This window comes from Tachysurus fulvidraco, chromosome 13 (genome assembly GCF_022655615.1).
Source record: "Tachysurus fulvidraco isolate hzauxx_2018 chromosome 13, HZAU_PFXX_2.0, whole genome shotgun sequence".
Taxonomy (NCBI): domain Eukaryota; kingdom Metazoa; phylum Chordata; class Actinopteri; order Siluriformes; family Bagridae; genus Tachysurus; species Tachysurus fulvidraco.
This window is the reverse complement of record NC_062530.1, coordinates 21,742,340-21,759,839: the sequence shown is the minus strand read 5'-3', so window position 1 is coordinate 21,759,839 and position 17,500 is coordinate 21,742,340. Positions and strand designations below refer to the sequence as shown.

Here is a 17,500-nt window from a genome sequence, read left to right as displayed (position 1 = left end):
TGGGATTAGAGCAGCTGTGGGTGTAACATGGGACGTATACTGTATACACACCCCAGGACTCTCTTGTATCATTAATGTTCCTTGGGGCCAAGAACTCGTGCTCCAGCGAACCCTTTTAAATCCTGGATTATTATTCAGTTATTCCTCCTAAAACATGTTATTCAGTGACTACAGTGATACTAATAAACTTGCGTAGTTATGCGAGTTCGGTCTGACATACTGTTCTCGAGGGTGTAGGAAAAAAATGATGTATTGAAGTTCAGAAAAAAAGGTAATCTTTAGAGAAGACATTTCCACACTGAAAGTGATTCACTTTGTACAAACACACGCTACACGTTCATGTATTTGAACCGCGTGCAATGAATTCTATTTATTTCCTTTTATATATATACGGTATATCTTTATTATTTAGACAATAATCAGGCAAGTTTTGTAATGGCTGATAATGAAATTCAACTAACTATTACTTCACGATGCTTATAACGGAAAAAAGAGGAAGACTGGTTTGTGTGAAACTAGAGCCGTCAAGCTCTCGAGGAAGCCTCAGTGTACAATTCAAATCCATGTTATCCAGCTGCATAATAATCCACAAAGAAATTCAGATTCAGACCTTTTTATTAGCCTCTATAATTAATATTCAGCTCAAATGTATAAAGGTCCAGCTACACAAATGTCCAGATAAACAACCAACATGACTAAACAACTACAACTATTTACCTTTTAATGCCTATTAGAGTACAGCTTTAAATAAGATTTTAAAATGCTGTATCACGTTACCACTTTTGGTCAGAAGAAGTACTATAGCTACTATATATAATATATATGTACTATATACTGTAGCTAGTAGCTCTGATGTCTTATCTGATGAGCTTCAGTTAAATATTTGACATGTGTGTGATTGGATAAGCTGAATTAGTTGAATGACAGCCCATTTTTTTGGTGCTACTACAGTATTTGGTTCGGTCTGCTGAAATACTGGATTCTTCTGCGTCGCAGTGACTCAAAGATCTGACAGGAGAAATGTTCTGCTTCTTTCTGAGACCTCGCTGTCTTTCTGCGACTTACACACAAGGCCTTCATGTAGGTCTGAACGGGTTACACACAAAAAACAAGGAGAGGAGATGAACTGTAGCACAGTGGCCCGAGTGCGTCGCCACATCACTCATCTCATCTCTCAACTCTCTCGCATCATGCAGCCTGGAAGTGAAAAGGCTGATGACCGTCTCTCCCTTCCTCCCTCTTCCACTGCTCTCGCTCTTTCTAGTTTTCTGTCCATGATAATTGATACTGCGGCAAGTTTCCAAAACCAACAGCGTGGAGAGCTGTTTTTGCTTTAACCCACACTTTCACTAACACCAACACACACACACACACACACACACACACACACACTGAACTGCATAAATGAAAAATTCCATAAAAGACACGATGCATCAGACATATAACTATATACATTGTGTGTGTGTGCGTGTGCGTATGTGTGTGTGCGTGTGCATGTGTGTGCGTGCACTAACCTGAGGACAGAAGGCTCCCGCTGCTGCCGCTGATGATCTTGCCCTTGCTGCCCATGTTGGCGAGTTTAGAGGTTTTCAGTGTGCCTGTCTCTGTGAGATCAATGGCTATTTCGTTTAGACTGCGTGCTGCATGGATCTTTGACTGAGAGAAAAAAGAAAGTGAGACAGAAAGAGAGAGAGAGAGAGAAAGTGAGAAAGAAATTAAGTCAGGGAGACACAGAGATATATAGCGAGACACGGTGAATGTGCAAGCCAGCTGTATAGTGTGTGACAGGATTTTCCGAGAGACGAACATTTCCCAGCTTTTAAAAGTGTAACACAATCCTCCTGCTTGCTTTGAGGCGTCACACAGTGAAGAAAGTGTGTGTGTGTGTGTGTGTGTGTGAAGTGCTCATGAGCGTAGTCTCGACAAACTGTGGAAAGAATTAACACCATACAGTTGCGTATTATATAACCGTAGATTTACTTGACAAAACTCAATGCAATTAGAGAAAAATTCTCTTTATTTACACTTGTTAGTGTGCACCAGAGATGGGGGACTCGAGTCATACGACTTGACTCGAGACTTAAGTCGCAAATTTGAGACTTGCTTGACAAATATTAAAAAAAGACTCGGCTTGACTTTGACATTCATGACTTGTGACACATGTGTGACTTGCACATGTGTGACTTACTCCCACCTCTGGTGTGCACTCATACTTCATATCACACCATCGTATGTAAACCTCATATGTACATCTATGGACTTACTATTCTAGAAAAGACCCATTAACATGATTATTACTTCAGCTGATTAACACTACGCCTAGATATAAAATGGTCAAATGTTCGCATCCATATACACACATATACACACATATACACCCACACCCACACACACACACACACAGACACATATACCCACACACACATAGATATACACACACACACACTGACCTTGCTCTGTTTACGATCCAGGTAGAACTGGTGCTGGCTGATGGCCATGGCCCAGATGGATTTGATGAGGGCGGGGCAGGCGTACCAGGTGTGTACGGCGATGCCGCTGTGTCCAAACGTCCTTCGAGTTACCGACGCCCTGCAGTTGGAGCAAACACAAACCGACTTTATATTCACTGAATTTTATCACACTGTTCAATACAGTACATCAGGAACCTCTACACTTTTACACACACACACACACACACACACACACACACACACACACACACACACACACACACACACAAACACACACACACACACACACACACACACACACACACTGAATTATTCCTACAGTATACACCTGTTACAACATAACACACGAATATTGTGAGTTTTACAAGGTTCAGTGATCATTTGTTTGTCTGCTGCTTCACTACTTCATTCTGAGGAGGTCTGAAGGCTATTGCAGGAATACTGTGTGTGAGACGAGAACACACCATGGATGGGACACCGGTCCATCACAATGCACACCGTCATACACATGGAGTGCATCCTAGGGGTTGATCTACATATCAGCAAGTTTTCAGGAGGTGTAAAAAAAAAAACCCACAAGGATGTAGGAAAAATATCTATATAACTTCACACAAAGAGTAACACTTGTACCATATTCCTGGCACAATAAAATCACTCCAGCCTCATTAAAATTCTGCTCAGAGAAAAATCTTACATGGTAGCGCTTTCACACACACAAAGCCCATATCTATTATAACCTATGACTACATTCATAATGCATTCATGAGGCTTTACAGTTCAGAGCAGTGTATAAAATGCATAATTAAGAATTCTTTCACAACTCATTTACTAAAGATCTCACTAACGCTTAAAAGATGCTTAAATTGGTTAACACTGCTGTTCCAAAGTGTTATAAATACCACGTTATGTAATAAACGCATAATAAATCTAGCTATACAGCTAAATTTTCTCATGACTGATTATAACAAAGGGGGGGCACGGTGGTTTAGTAGTTAGCACGTTTGCCTCACACCTCCAGGGTTGGGGGTTCGATTCCCGCCTCCGCCTTGTATGTGTGGAGTTTGCATGTTCTCCCCGTGCCTCGGGGGTTTCCTCTGGGTACTCCGGTTTCCTCCCCCGGTCCAAAGACATGCATGGTAGGCTGAATGGCATCTCTGGAAAATTGTCCGTAGTGTGTGTGTGTGTGTGAGTGAATGAGAGTGTGTGTGTGTGTGCCCTGTGATGGGTTGGCACTCCGTCCAGGGTGTATCCTGCCTTGATGCCCGATGACGCCTGAGATAGGCACAGGCTCCCCGTGACCCGAGAAGTTCGGATAAGCGGTAGAAATCGAATGAATGAATGATTATAATGACACATATGATGCTTATTACTGTATTATAATGTGATATGAATGTATTCATAGCTCTTAACTCTGACCTACTAAAACCACAGTTCAGTCTAGTGGTCTGGTATATTTCATGGTCTTATTAATGTTGCTGCTGTTCTGTGCTTTTACTGCTTCCTGAGATGAAAACAGCCTCTGAAACACTTCTTACTTTAATCCCTCTGTCTCAAGGCCTGTTAAAGATCTGCGTGGAACTACAAGCGCACAAACTTACACCCCAGAGCTCCCAATTTATTGCACACTTACTCGATTTAGTCCCTAATCAATTTGCATATTACTCTATTGTTCTGCTGTTATTATTTGGGAACTGTTCTAATTCCTTAATGCAGTTCGATGCATAATCCCAAAAGGTCAATAATTAGATTTTAACCAGCAGAGCAGTAAATCTGGTGTTCTTCTGTGTGAATGAACAAATGTATGAACTCAAATTCCCAAAAGCAGGAACAGATATTAATTTCAATCAACTCTTTACAATCATACCACCCACAATGCAGTTCTCAACACCCCCCCCCCCAAAACACACACAAAGAAGGTGTGTCCTCTGTCTGCCTGTTGGTACAGTGGGTTTATAAAAAGACTGAAGTGCTCTAAAAATCTAAAAATATCCTACACACACACACACACACACACACACACACACACACACACACACACACACACACACACACACACACACACACACACATTCAGATCTAAGATATACACACAGCCCCTGCCTCCTACCTTTATCAAAAAGTCATTCTCGCACAGCTCTCTTTGTGTGTGTGTGTGTGTGTGTGTGTGTGTGTGTGTGTGTGTGTGATAGTTATCATTAAACAACTCTCATCTATACAGAGAGCAAGAACAGGGTAAGAGAGAAGAAGTCCTAAATCTAACATTAACATTAACACTAACATGTGCAGGATCTTTCCATCTGCTCTCTCTAATTACTGCATCTCATGTAGCCTCGAATGCCTCGTGTTCCCTCTTTTTTATTTCTCTGTCTTTATGTCTCTCTGTCTCTCTGTAGCTGGTTAAAGTTCACGTCAGAGGCGGTTTATCAGTCAGCATCTGTGCTGTGGCTCTTGGCACAAACTGCTGCACTGAAGAGCTGAACCAGCCACTGATGAGCTCAGAACTCAAAACACACCAGAGAGAGAGAAAGTGAGTGAGTGAGTGAGTGAGTGAGAGAGAGAGAGAGAGAGAGAGAGAGAGAGAGAGAGAGAGAGAGAGAGAGAGATGGAGAGAAAAGCTTCAGGTATTCATTAACAAGTCCCAGTTATAATCCCACACTTTTTTCTTGTCTTCTTCATTGGACACAGGAAGTAAAAACAGGAAGTAAAAACATTTACATCACAGTGAACTCTGCATTCTGATTGGTCAGAAGGTGTTGATTAATGTTCTATAACAGCAGATCTGACAATTCTTCCAGCTGCAAGCTTTATATGAACGCATCTCTTTGAACATGGCAGCATTTATAAAAAGATAAAACACTTGTTAAGGGTTTCGTTAAACAATTAAAAACTGTATTTAATGAAATTAAAGGCTTACTGGCTTTTATATATACACACACACACACACACAGTGCAATTATAAGTGAATTGCTCTGAAAGGACTGCTTTAATTTCACTGAACTCAATATAGTGAGAATAAAAGAATCTTGAATCTTGACTTTAGGATGTGACGCCTTCTGGAATAAAAATCATTAGATGCCACAACACATTACATTCCACCGTCACTGATTAGTTTCCTTTAACCAAAATCCACCACGTAACAGCTTCACTCAGCACTAATGTGTGACTAATCTCCCTGTTTTTTTCATATAAGTATAGAATTTTGGGCTCGAGTCCGTTTCCTGTTCTGACGGCCTGTGTGATTAAGCTTAATGCGTGGTGTTTGGTTTGTATTGTAGATTTTACGGCTGAATAATGAGGAACGGGAGCGAACGGGAAACTTATTACATGCTAATAATGCTATAAATCTCACTCTGCACAACGTCATCATAACAAACACAAAGCGGCATGTGATTCACTGCACTGTTGTACATGAATGATGAAGCTGCCCACTTCGTCTACACGCTGTGGTGAAACCCCAGTTTGCCTGAGTGTGTATGAGTCAGGGTTATCATGGCTCTGGTTTTAATTTGTTTATTTTTAAAAATATTATTTGGTAGACGTAGATTTAGCATCTTAATACTGTCTATATATAGTATATCGGTCTCTGGATGTAAGCCCTGTGCAGGTGCAGTAGTCTTTCCCTCGGTTTCTGCACAGCGGTTTGTTATTATTAGAAACCAGGCACATTTTTGTGTAAAAGAGGTAAATTTAGAATATTCCCACACCACAAATACTCTCTTCCTGCCAGCCCTCATTTTCCACACTAGAATTCAGTTTAGAAAAGTTTTAAAGATCACACACACACATGCACACACACATAAAAAAATATATATACATACATATATATATACACACACACATCTATGCATCTAAATGGTTAGTTTCTACTTCTTGGCTGTGTTATGGTGTGTGTGTGTGTGTGTGTGTGTGTGTGTGTGTGTGTGTGTGTGTGTGTGTGTGTGTGTGTGTGTGTGTGTTCTGTGATATAAATTTACCTTCTAGGATCATGGACTTCCACTGAGAACTTCTTCTCTCTGAAGTACAGATTCTCCAGCTGCCTCCATTGAAACACCTGAAGAGACGAGAGAAAGTCTTGACAACGTCCCACCAATGTTTCTTTCACTTTCTTGGTGTTCAAACTCTATCCATGCACAAAGAAGAGATCCGTACACACGCACACTCACACACGCACACACACACCAGGCTGAGACTAAATTCCTGATCTGCAATGCACATCCAAACCGCACCGCTGCTCTCTTTGTCCTTTTAAAGCTGTGTGCTGTTCTTTAGGCCTCCTCCTGAGAAATCCAGCTGCTGTATGTGTGTCAGATTCTCTTTAAGCATACTGTACATACGTGTATGTGTGTGTGTGTGTGTTAGAGTGCAAGTCTGCGTATACTCTGTGTGTTTGGAAAGAGAATGAGAAAGGGAGGAGTTAGAAAAACCCCCACCCCCTCCCTCCATCCATCCATCCATCCCTCCCCTCCCTCCCTCCCTCCGGGACACACACTTCCTGCTCCCACCGCGGACTCTGCGTGGGCGGGGTCTTTGCAGAGTTCAGAGTGACATGCTTGTGTGTGTGGGTGTGTGTGTGTGTGTGTGTGTGTGTGTGTGTCCACAGAGTAGTCACAGAGCTTTGTTTGATTCACCCCTCCTTTCTCTTCATTCACTCATAAAGCCAGGTTCTGGTTCTTATTACACACACACACACACACACACACACACACACACACACACACACACACACACACACACACACACACACACAGTAGGGTTTTGTGTACTACACACATGTTGGACTCCGGCAGTCATCAGCTGAATAGATGAGACAAAGAGAAGGAGGGCAGAAAGTCTGAGGAAAAGCTGCACGGCTAAAAATATAGGTTTCCATCACTTTCCGTCTTTAATCACGCAATTTCAGATGCTTCTGACTTTCTTTTAGACTAAATCATGACACGCAATTCTGCTTCGGACAACTGATCCGATTCAGCATATCCTTTCACCAAAGGAATTCCAACGATTATTCCACATGAGACCCAGTCGCATACAAGCGGCAATTAGTGGCAAATAAAAACAAACTCCTCTGTACTAGCAAATGGGAGAGGAAGAGAAAGGGGGATTAAAAGGGGGGAAAAGTGAGAAAGAGAAAAAAAAAAGCAGAGAGAGAAGAGGGAGTGGGGTGGATTTAAAAAGCTTAAGAATTTTTTAACAACCTGGGAAAACAATGGACAGATGAAGGAAATACGGAGAAGACTACAAACACACAAACACACACAAACACACACACAAAGTTGTCCATCTATCATTTACACTACACTAAACTTAAGATAGAGGCTGGATATTCTCTCAGGACAAAAAAACAAATCTGCCTTAACACTTTCTCCACAGCTTTCATCTTGCAGATTGTATCGCTTTAGAAAGAGAGAGAGAGAGAGAGAGAGAGAGAGAGAGAGAGAGAGAGAGAGAGAGAGAGATGATCTGTGACGATCTAAACACTTAGTTCTAGCAGTGACCAATGAGGTGGAGAGCATTAACCACACCAAACAATGTTCAGCCTACAACAAGGTGGGCCATGAAATTATGGTCAACAGAAAATCTGGTGTGTGTGTGTGTTTATGTTTGTGTGTGTGTGTGTGTGTGTGTGTGTGTGTGTGTGTGTGTGTGTGTGTGCATTCATGCATTTAATATTAAGCCTTGCCAACACCCTCATGACCCTTATTGCCCTAAATGGAGTCAGAATTAAAAACTGAAAGCGAACTGGTGCACAGCATGAAAAAGACAAACAGTTGATGTGAAAAAGTTTGTATTCAAAAACAAACATTGTGGTCTACAGAGCGACTCTGTGTTCCTGCATGCTGTGTCAGTGACATTACGGGTCACAGCGAGAGCTACAACACGCTCATGCTCAGACTCATGCTCTGAATTTAGGATTAGGAACGACTTGATCAGGTCAGGGTCAGTAACACGGTCAGGTTCTTGATTATGGATAATACAACTTGACCAGACATGCTTTTAAAGGAAAATAATCAATGTTGGGATGTTATGGTGTTGCCTAATGTATTATTTTCCCATAACATCATGTCCTAAAGTGTTTTACTCTGTTTATAACACAGAAAGCTGCCATTATTCTTATATCTAATGTTACATGCAATTTAATTTTAATAAATAAACGAATTAAATTATCTAATTAAGGCCATCCTTAAAAATATTCTTGTTTGCCGTAACCCGACCGACCCTGTCAATTTAGGACCGACTCAATTTTTTATTTCTTTTTGCTTTAAGTCCGACCGACTTGCCGGTTGTAAATTTGTGTTAAGACCGACAACTAATACAAAAGCAATAAAATAATATTAACGGGTTCGGGCACCATAATACATCTAAAAAATTCATTAAAACAGCTCGACACCGCTTTAACTTGGCACAAAGTTCTGGAAAAACTGTCCAGCATCAAATTGAGGTTTGCGATGATGCGCCCGGAGGCACGGGTTGAAGACCCAGTCAGTGACGTCACGATATGCTAATTTGCTTAAAGTCATACCTACATAATCACCATCACCAAAATTGTACTTTTTTTTTTACATTGAAACTTGAAAAAAAAAATATAGACCTACCTACCGACTCTTTTTTTTTTTTTTTACTGTTACTGCAAACCAAAATATTTTTAAAGATGGCCTAAATATAATAAAATATTACGAAATAAAAACATGAGGATTTTTATTTATTTATTTATTTATTTATTTATTTATTTATTTATTTATTTATTTGTCACTATCTGTTCTGTTAGGGCCAGGGTTAGCATTAAGGTTAAGGTCCAGGGTAAGTTTAGCATTCGATATAAAAGAGTCAAATTTGGGGTTAAGCTTTAAGTTAAATGTTATAATTTATATGTGAGAATGTAATTGGGACGCATTGGTAATTACATTTATGTTGCATGCTATAAATGTCCTGCTGTGTCTCAGTGTTCTGGAGCCAGGAGTCCCTCTGTTCTGCTCCAACATAAATGTCATGGGTGTGTTGTTATTATGACTATCGCACACTATTATTAACCTCCGCAGAACACGACACACACATCCTGCTGTCTACTTTCACAATGAGAGTGTGCCGTAGTCCTCTCAGAGGGATGATAAACGACAGCACACGCAGAAACTCGCAGGGACACACACTCGTACACAGAGTGTGCAGGAAGGGTGAGTGTTGTGTGCTGTGTTTAAACAGCATGAGCCATACTGAGTGCTGTAGATGAGGGAGGTCTGTTAGATGACGAGCAGGACACACTCAGCGCTGACTCATGGGAGATCAGAGACCATTTCAAACACACACCCTAGAGGGATGGCCTGGACAAATAAACTAATTATCTTGTACTAACTACTACTTAACTACTACTGCTTGTTGTGAAAGACTCAAATCACATACACACCAGCAGATACATTTACAGCATTTAGCAGACGCCCTTATCCAGAGCGACTTACATTTTTATCTCATTTTTATACAACTGAGCAATTGAGGGGCCCAGCAGTGGGAACCTGGTGGACGTAGGAATCGAACTCACAACCTTCCGATTGGTAGCCCAACACCTTAACCACTAGGACACCACATCCAGATACACACCAGCACATACACACCAACACATATGCACTAGCAGATACACACCAGCACATACACACCAACACATATGCACCAGCAGACACACACCAGCCGGTACATTTACATTTACATTTACAGCATTTGGCAGACGCCCTTATCCAGAGCGACGTACATAAGTGCTTAAATCTCTAACACTGAATACATTAATGCTGGTTCACTAGGTTACATACTTAAGATACCAGGAGTTTAAAACATTTGTTCAAAGTTACAATGAAAAAATGTCAAAGGTATTTTTTTTTTTTTTTTTTTTAATGCAAAGGATAAGGAAAGAAGTGCTAGTTGTACACACTGTATGTGCTGGTACACACCAGCACATACAGACCAACACATACACACCAGTCGATACACACCAGCACATTCACACCAGCACATACACACCAGCCGATACACACCAGTAAATTCACACCAGCATACACAACAATGCATATGCACCAGCACATACACACCAACAGATACACACCAGCAAATACACACCAGTAGATTCACACCAGCAGATACACACCAGCATGTAAAACCACAGACAATTAGGGTGGGGGACTGGATGACACCAAGTATCGACCTTTATGTAAACTTTTACACGCTTCTCCAAAAATTTAACATTCTGTGCTCGTATGTAACGCAGCACATCAGCTTGCATGTGCACATCAGGAGTGAGTTAAATCCTATTAAATAAACTCAACCGCTAACTCGGTCTGCAACTTTACAGTGTGGTTCAGTTAACTATAACCCCTGCCTTCACACACACACACACACACACACTCGCTCACTCACACTCACACACACCCAGGGGTGGCCAACAAGCTTCAAATCATTAGCATATGTGAACTGATCTGTAATGTATAGAAAGTAAACACGTTTTTCCAAAATACACGTTTGTGCATAGAAAATAATGACATATGAAAGGCAAATAAAATTTAATAGATAGATAGATAGATAGATAGATAGATAGATAGATAGATAGATAGATAGATAGATAGATAGATAGATAGATAGATAAATAAATGCTGACATTAAATCCTGACTGTAACCCAAGATTTTTTTTCTGTATGATCCCTAACAACCACATCTGTAGCCTCCTAGAGACAGTGAAATTGTCATGTTTCTCTGTAGTGAGAAAAGCACACGATCCTGTAACTCACTTATAATGGGAGTCTAGTGGCAGTTGTTGAAATGTAAATGAAGCTCTATTTATTTGTATCATTTGATGGAATTGTGAAACATTGAGGTCTGATATTCCTGGGATTGACTCTGGATCCACTGTAAACCCGAACAGGACAAAATCGTTTGTTAAAGTTAAAGACAATCGGAACAAACTGTCTTTTTTAAAAGACGACTACTAAATGTACAAGCCCTAAACCTGCAAAAATGTGGAACTGACCTCGATGTAACATAATGTATTTCAGAAATCTATAGAAAAATACAGTATATTAGAGCGTTATGTTAACTGTTAAAACTTTCACTTATGTCCGTTTCATTCTCTCGACCTTAGTTTATTGTTTTTATTGTTTTAAAAAATTCTATTATATAATAGTCACATATGTCCAAACGTTCTTCATCAACTGCTCTTTAATGTCAGTCACACACGTATAGAAGGTCTAGAATATATTCTGTAGCTTTACAATTTCCCTTGCATTAAAGACCCAAACCCGCTGCAGCATGATGATACACCTTGGAGTGGAAGAACTCGAGTGTCCTGCGCTGAGCCCTGACTCTGACTCAACCCCACTGGATCACCGACTGCACCCCAGACCTCCTCACCCAACATCAGGGTCTGATCTCACTAATCCCCACAGTTACGCTTCAGAATCTAGTGGAAAGTCTTCCCAGAAGATTGAAGCTAAATCTATGTTACAGTGAAAGGGGACTAAATCTGGAATGTGATGTTAAACAAGCCCATATGAGTGTGATGGTCAGGAGCCCACAATATTTTGGCCATATAGTGTATATAACAGGGTCAGACACACACAGGGTCAGACCCACACACACACATACTGTACAGCTCACGAGTGCTTTTTACTGTAGGCACAAAACTACTTCCTTTTGAATGTTTAGTTTGTGCAGAAACCTGTGCCAGAGTTTTCTCACTCTTTCTCTAACTAAGCGTTACGTTCTGCATTAGTGTGTGCAGTAAAGACTGCTCAGATACATGCAGGGAGAACCTCAGCTATTAAAACCTACTTTAATAACGATGTGGGTAAACTCACCTCTGTTATGTGAACTGATTTCTCAGTAACAAGCGGTGATTGTGCGTTCTGCTTCGTTTGCACCCTTGGTCTAAAATTTCTGCAAGAGGCGTCTCTTTTTCGTTCCCTTTCTGCTTTTCTGCTTCTCTTTTCCTGTCTCTGTTCACTCTCTCTTTCTGAGTCTCCTTCTCCTTTCCTGCTCTTTCTCTCTCTCTCTCTCTCTCTCTTGCCCTTTTTTTCATCTCTATGTAACAGATCTGTCTGAGTAGGCCTGTAGGTTTGCCCTCACGCTTGGCTGGATGACACTGGGCTTTGAACGCTATTTTTAGAGTGTGGTTTTGAAGGAAAGTGCACAAACGCATTTTTCCAGCACCACACACAAACTCTGCAAATCTTCCCTTTCTTTAGAAGAGGATTGAGACACAGGTTAAAGAAACCAGCTAAACACACACACACATAGGGAGTGAAAAGGTATCAGAATGTTGGATGTGAGTTATGGAGTGTGATCTGTCTGATAGTTTGTGTTTCTCTGTCTCATGTTTCACCCAGAAGGCAAACCGCAGTGGCCATTAACTTCAGGGGTCGTTCACAGAGCAGAAGCTTTGACCCTGTAAGTTCTCAGGTGGTTTTTGGTGATGTCATGTGCTGAGAGGTCAGATGATGATGTGCTACATGCACAAACAAAAGAAGATCGCACCATGTAGCATATTTAAGGTGCATTAAACATGTAGTCACTCGAGGTTGATGTTTTGGTTTTTAAACTAAAGGCCTCTCGTTTCCAGAAATACACAGACTGTCTCGGCGCGGTTCAGACTTACACACACTGAATATCTTGTGACAAGCCATGTGATGTGATTTGAGGCTAGCAAACTCACCAGATCTACACACACAATAGCAATAAAGTGAGGAGAAAAAAAGAGAAGGACGGAGAGAGTTCCTTACTTTTCTGGGTTTCACTTTGTCTTGGTAGTCATACTGAAAGATGCCTTTATAACTTAGACCCAACCACCACGGGATACCCTGCTTATCCTGAAATGGAGAGAGAGAGAGAGAGAGAGAGAGAGAGAGAGAGAGAGAGAGAGAGAGAGAGAGAGAGAGAGAGAGAGAGTGAGAGACAGAGAGTTGGGCTGGGTGTCAAAATTTATTTCGCAGCAGTGGATGATGGCAGCGTTGTTCTAGAAACGCCCACATTATCACCTAACACCTTCTTATAGACGCAGAACATGTGTCAAACAGGGTCATGTGAGGGAGAGGAGACTGTACTCGTGTGTGTGTGTGTGTGTGTGTGTGTGTGTGTGTGTATAGGCTGAAGCTAATACTGATACATTTCCATGCACTTATGAAGTAGAGACCCACCTTAACCGCATAGTAATGCACTCCATATGTAGGCAGTGACTCCACTATGCTCATATAACTGAGAGAGAGAGAGAGAGAGAGAGAGAGAGAGAGAGAGAGAGAGAGAGAGAGAGAGAGAGAGAGAGAGAAGGGGGTTTAAGAACCCACATAACACAGCACATAGACCCACCTATCTGTCCCAAACATTCACGTATTTAATCACTTCTAAAGTGCACCAGCATCGAGTGACAGGAAAAAAAAGTCTTCAAGCCACTCGGTCACATTTGCTCCTTTTACAAACATATAAAAATGTGCTTATTATAATAGTCCTATAGTTCTATACTGTATATATAATATAACTCCTCTGTTTGGATGAAATTATTAGCACTGTTCCAAGTACTTGTATTTAGTAGATATTTTAACAAGGTACAATTATATTTAATAACAGATATTCTCAGAGTTTCTTAATAAAAGCTGATTGATGGAGCATTACATTGTGAAGTCACTAAACAGCACGGCTTTGGGCCAATCACGACTGATATGCAAATAAAGGAATTGATTACGAGGTTGTATGTTGAGCCCCAAGTTTAGCCTTAGAATAGTTATTGGTAAAAGAATATGTAACTAGAGAACGTATATACAGTGTCACTTGATAGTTTGTGTAGCTTTTAGAAATTTGTATGCATAAATACGACCCAAAAAAGTCTCAAAAGCAGACACATATATTATACTTGATTTTTTTTTTATTGAGGAAAATCCAACATTATCTATCTGTGAGTGGTAAAAGTACAATCTCAACGCTTATGTCCTGAAATCCCATTTGGTGCTGCCTGTAAATAATCTGAGCTTCTTCTTGGAACCAAATGACGGCGAGGTGTTTTATCGGTTCACATATCTTTCCTACTCCTGGTGTTTTTAATAAGGATTAGATGTAGAGATGTAGTATCTCACATCTTCAGCCATTAGTTTGATCATTCGAAGTGACACAATTATGAATAGCATTCACAATTATGAAAGAGCATTCGTTCTTTGTTTGTGAGGTTCTTACTTGACGATAGCTTGGCCCCTGGACTGGCCGCTCAGCTTCTTATAATGCTCAATCACTCGGTCCTCGCTGGAAAAAAAAAGAAAAGAAAGAAAAATCACAACCAGACACAAACACATGTGCGCTGGGGTTAAAAATGACAGTTTCGTGGCAGGAGGATCGTGAGAACATGGCTGTCAGCCCGGTTAAATTCCACAGCGAGACCAAACAGCATGCAGATGCTGGGAGTGAAACCGGATACCAGGAAGAGAGATAAGCTGCAATGCTCAAAGAGGCTGTCTACAAACCTGCCACTGTGAGGATGTAACAGAGATGCAGAAGAATGAACTGTCATTTTCAGCAGTGGATATGACTCAGAATAACAGCAGAACCTCCGCATCTCATTCTGATTCATTTCATCTAAAAGCTAAATTAGGTCACTGAGCTTGAGATTTTTTTCTCTCTCTCTCTCTCTCTTTTTTTTTTACAGTGCACTTTGCTGCTGCACTGAGTGCACACTGATATTTATTAACCTTCAAATCAGTTAATCAGTGTGTGTGTGTGTGTGTGTGTGTGTGTGTGTGTGTGTGTGTGTGGGTGTGTGTCTCACCAGTAAGCGAGGGACGGGTGCTCTTTAAGGGCTTGTGTGGGCAGAGCGGGCAGTTTCTTAAGGTCTGCCCGTGTAGCATCATTACTGCAACACAAAACACAATTCAATCATTAGTATATGCTCTCAGTTCACAGAATGCACTGCAAAAGCCAGTGGCAAGAAGGCAGAGCACATAAACTCAATGCCGGGTGCTTAGCCTTCCACATGTGCCTATAGCATCACACAAGGCTTAATAAAAGATAATACTTTTAAGATAGTACTTTGGCAAAACATTCCCTATATAGACAAGGCTCTTTAAAATGAATCAGAAAGAAGAAAACAGTACAAAGTTAAAGACACAAAGACAACAAAACAGAGAAATACAAGCTAAAGCAAACATGATAGCTTGACAGCTAGACGGACAATTTTCACATATTGCTAACATATTTTTATGTATAAATGGAGTACCAAGCTATAGTTTTATCCTCTATCATGAGTTAGAGAGCTTATTTTACTTCCAGATTAACTGTAATGCTAACTCGCTGCTCTTTAATACAGCAGAACAAGCAGGAGTTCATTTAGCGGTCAAGTCTATATGTAACTACAGGGATATTTTACGCCTACAAAGTCTTACCTCAGCAACGTACCACCGCATCTGACAGAAATGATCACGTTCCTGGTCATTTTATTTTGTTTAATCCTGTTTTCTCTACACTTTAGGAACAAAATTATAAAGCTATTTGTAGCTAGTTAATATTAAACCTCGGTTATTAGCTAGCTAGTGCTCAGAGTCGATATTTCCACTGGGGCTGGATTGGGGTCTATAATATGTGTCACTTTAATAGAATAGCTTCTTAAGTAGTCTGAGGGAATGGATGTTTTCTATATTTTTAACTAAATAGCGTACATACTTAGCTTAGCTGTTCGATACTACGCCTGATGTTAAGTGGCCATTCTTCTACTTTAGTTGTTGATATACCTGACAATTGGGTCTTGTTTTCGATATCACAGTGTTTTTAGTTTGTCTGTATATATGCTACATGCTAGCTAGCTTATGTTTGATGCTCAGTCATTTCCTAGTTATTGTGGATATAAGTTATAAGCGGTTCTTTAACCGCATGGACGAAGTGTTTCAGGTTCTGTTTTTCCACTTGGTCCTCGTTAAATTAGTTTTAATCTAACAGTAGACTTTTTAGATCGAATGAAACACATTGTGAATACGAAACACTTTTAAATATTATATGATATTTTTCTTATTTCACTCATAACAAGATTGATGAATGTCAGTGTGTTAGTGTGCAGAGATTAGGAAAAACAAGGAAGTTAAAGGAAAGAGGGAATGAAAGAAAAGAGAGAGAGAGAGAGAGAGAGAGAGAGAGAGAGAGAGAGAGAGAGAGAGAGAGAGATGGAGACAGGGTCAGAGTCAGTAACATAACACTGTTTATCCTCTGCATTCCATTTCCTCTCATCAGCGTCTATTCCCAGGACTCCCGTCCCCAACCTCGTTCATTCACTCTCTCTCTCTCCCTCTCTCTCTCTCAGTGCGTGCGTGTGTGTGTGTGTGTGTGAGGTCTGTTATTCCACAGTGGCATGGCACTCTGATATACACTGCGATACTGTGATACACAGGATCAAGTGTGTGTTATTCGAGCTCTGTTCTTTTGTATGAACATGGGCTTTACCTTGTGAAGTCTCCTTTGGCCTCCTGTAAAAGAAAAATGTAGTTAGACAAAACTCCTATCAGGGTTAAAGGATAACAGATCATACTGTGTGTATATATATATATGTGTGTGTGTGTGTGTGTGTGTGTGTGTGTGTGTGTTATGTGTGTGTTAGCATGGTTTCACTTTATAGTAACCTAGTGGGAGACTCAATATCTCTCATCTGTTTTAAATCCTGGAAAAGGTCAAACACAGACCAGTTCTACTGCACCTGCATTCTACTTGCACACACACACACACACACACACACTCAACACACACTAAAACCACTAAAACGACATATGGATGTCCTTATGACACACACGGATGTGCAGTGAGTGTGTTTCCTATTTACTAAACCTCCGCCCCCCATCCCATCGATACCCCAAACACACACACACACACACACACACACACACACACACACACACACACACACACACACACACACACACACACACACACACAATCCCACACCCCTCGAGACACACCTGCAATATGTAGGAGGCCAGCTCAAACACGACTTCACTGTCCACGTCGATGAGCTCCTATAAAAAGAGAGAGAGAGAGAGAGA

The 17,500-nt window shown here is 40.8% G+C and overlaps 1 protein-coding gene across 14 annotated transcripts in view; it reads right to left on the bottom strand.

Annotated features, from left to right (window-relative positions):
- The window catches only part of frmd4a (FERM domain containing 4A), a 150,787-nt gene that overhangs the window by 14,868 nt on the left and 118,419 nt on the right, over positions 1–17,500 (bottom strand). For 7 of the 14 annotated variants that reach the window (XM_027161411.2, XM_027161412.2, XM_027161407.2 and 4 more), the window contains exons 6-14: positions 17,417–17,473; positions 16,908–16,930; positions 15,247–15,330; positions 14,661–14,726; positions 13,634–13,691; positions 13,220–13,306; positions 6,446–6,522; positions 2,451–2,592; positions 1,515–1,656 (exon numbers count right to left, since the gene is read on the bottom strand). In XM_027161411.2, coding sequence (XP_027017212.1) covers positions 1,515–1,656; positions 2,451–2,592; positions 6,446–6,522; positions 13,220–13,306; positions 13,634–13,691; positions 14,661–14,726; positions 15,247–15,330; positions 16,908–16,930; positions 17,417–17,473 — 736 coding nt within the window. Of the gene's footprint in view, positions 1–1,514; positions 1,657–2,450; positions 2,593–6,445; positions 6,523–6,650; positions 6,862–13,219; positions 13,307–13,633; positions 13,692–14,660; positions 14,727–15,246; positions 15,331–16,907; positions 16,931–17,416; positions 17,474–17,500 lie in introns of those variants that run through there. The other 7 variants (XM_027161408.2, XM_027161410.2, XM_027161405.2 and 4 more) reach the window with 5 other exon arrangements.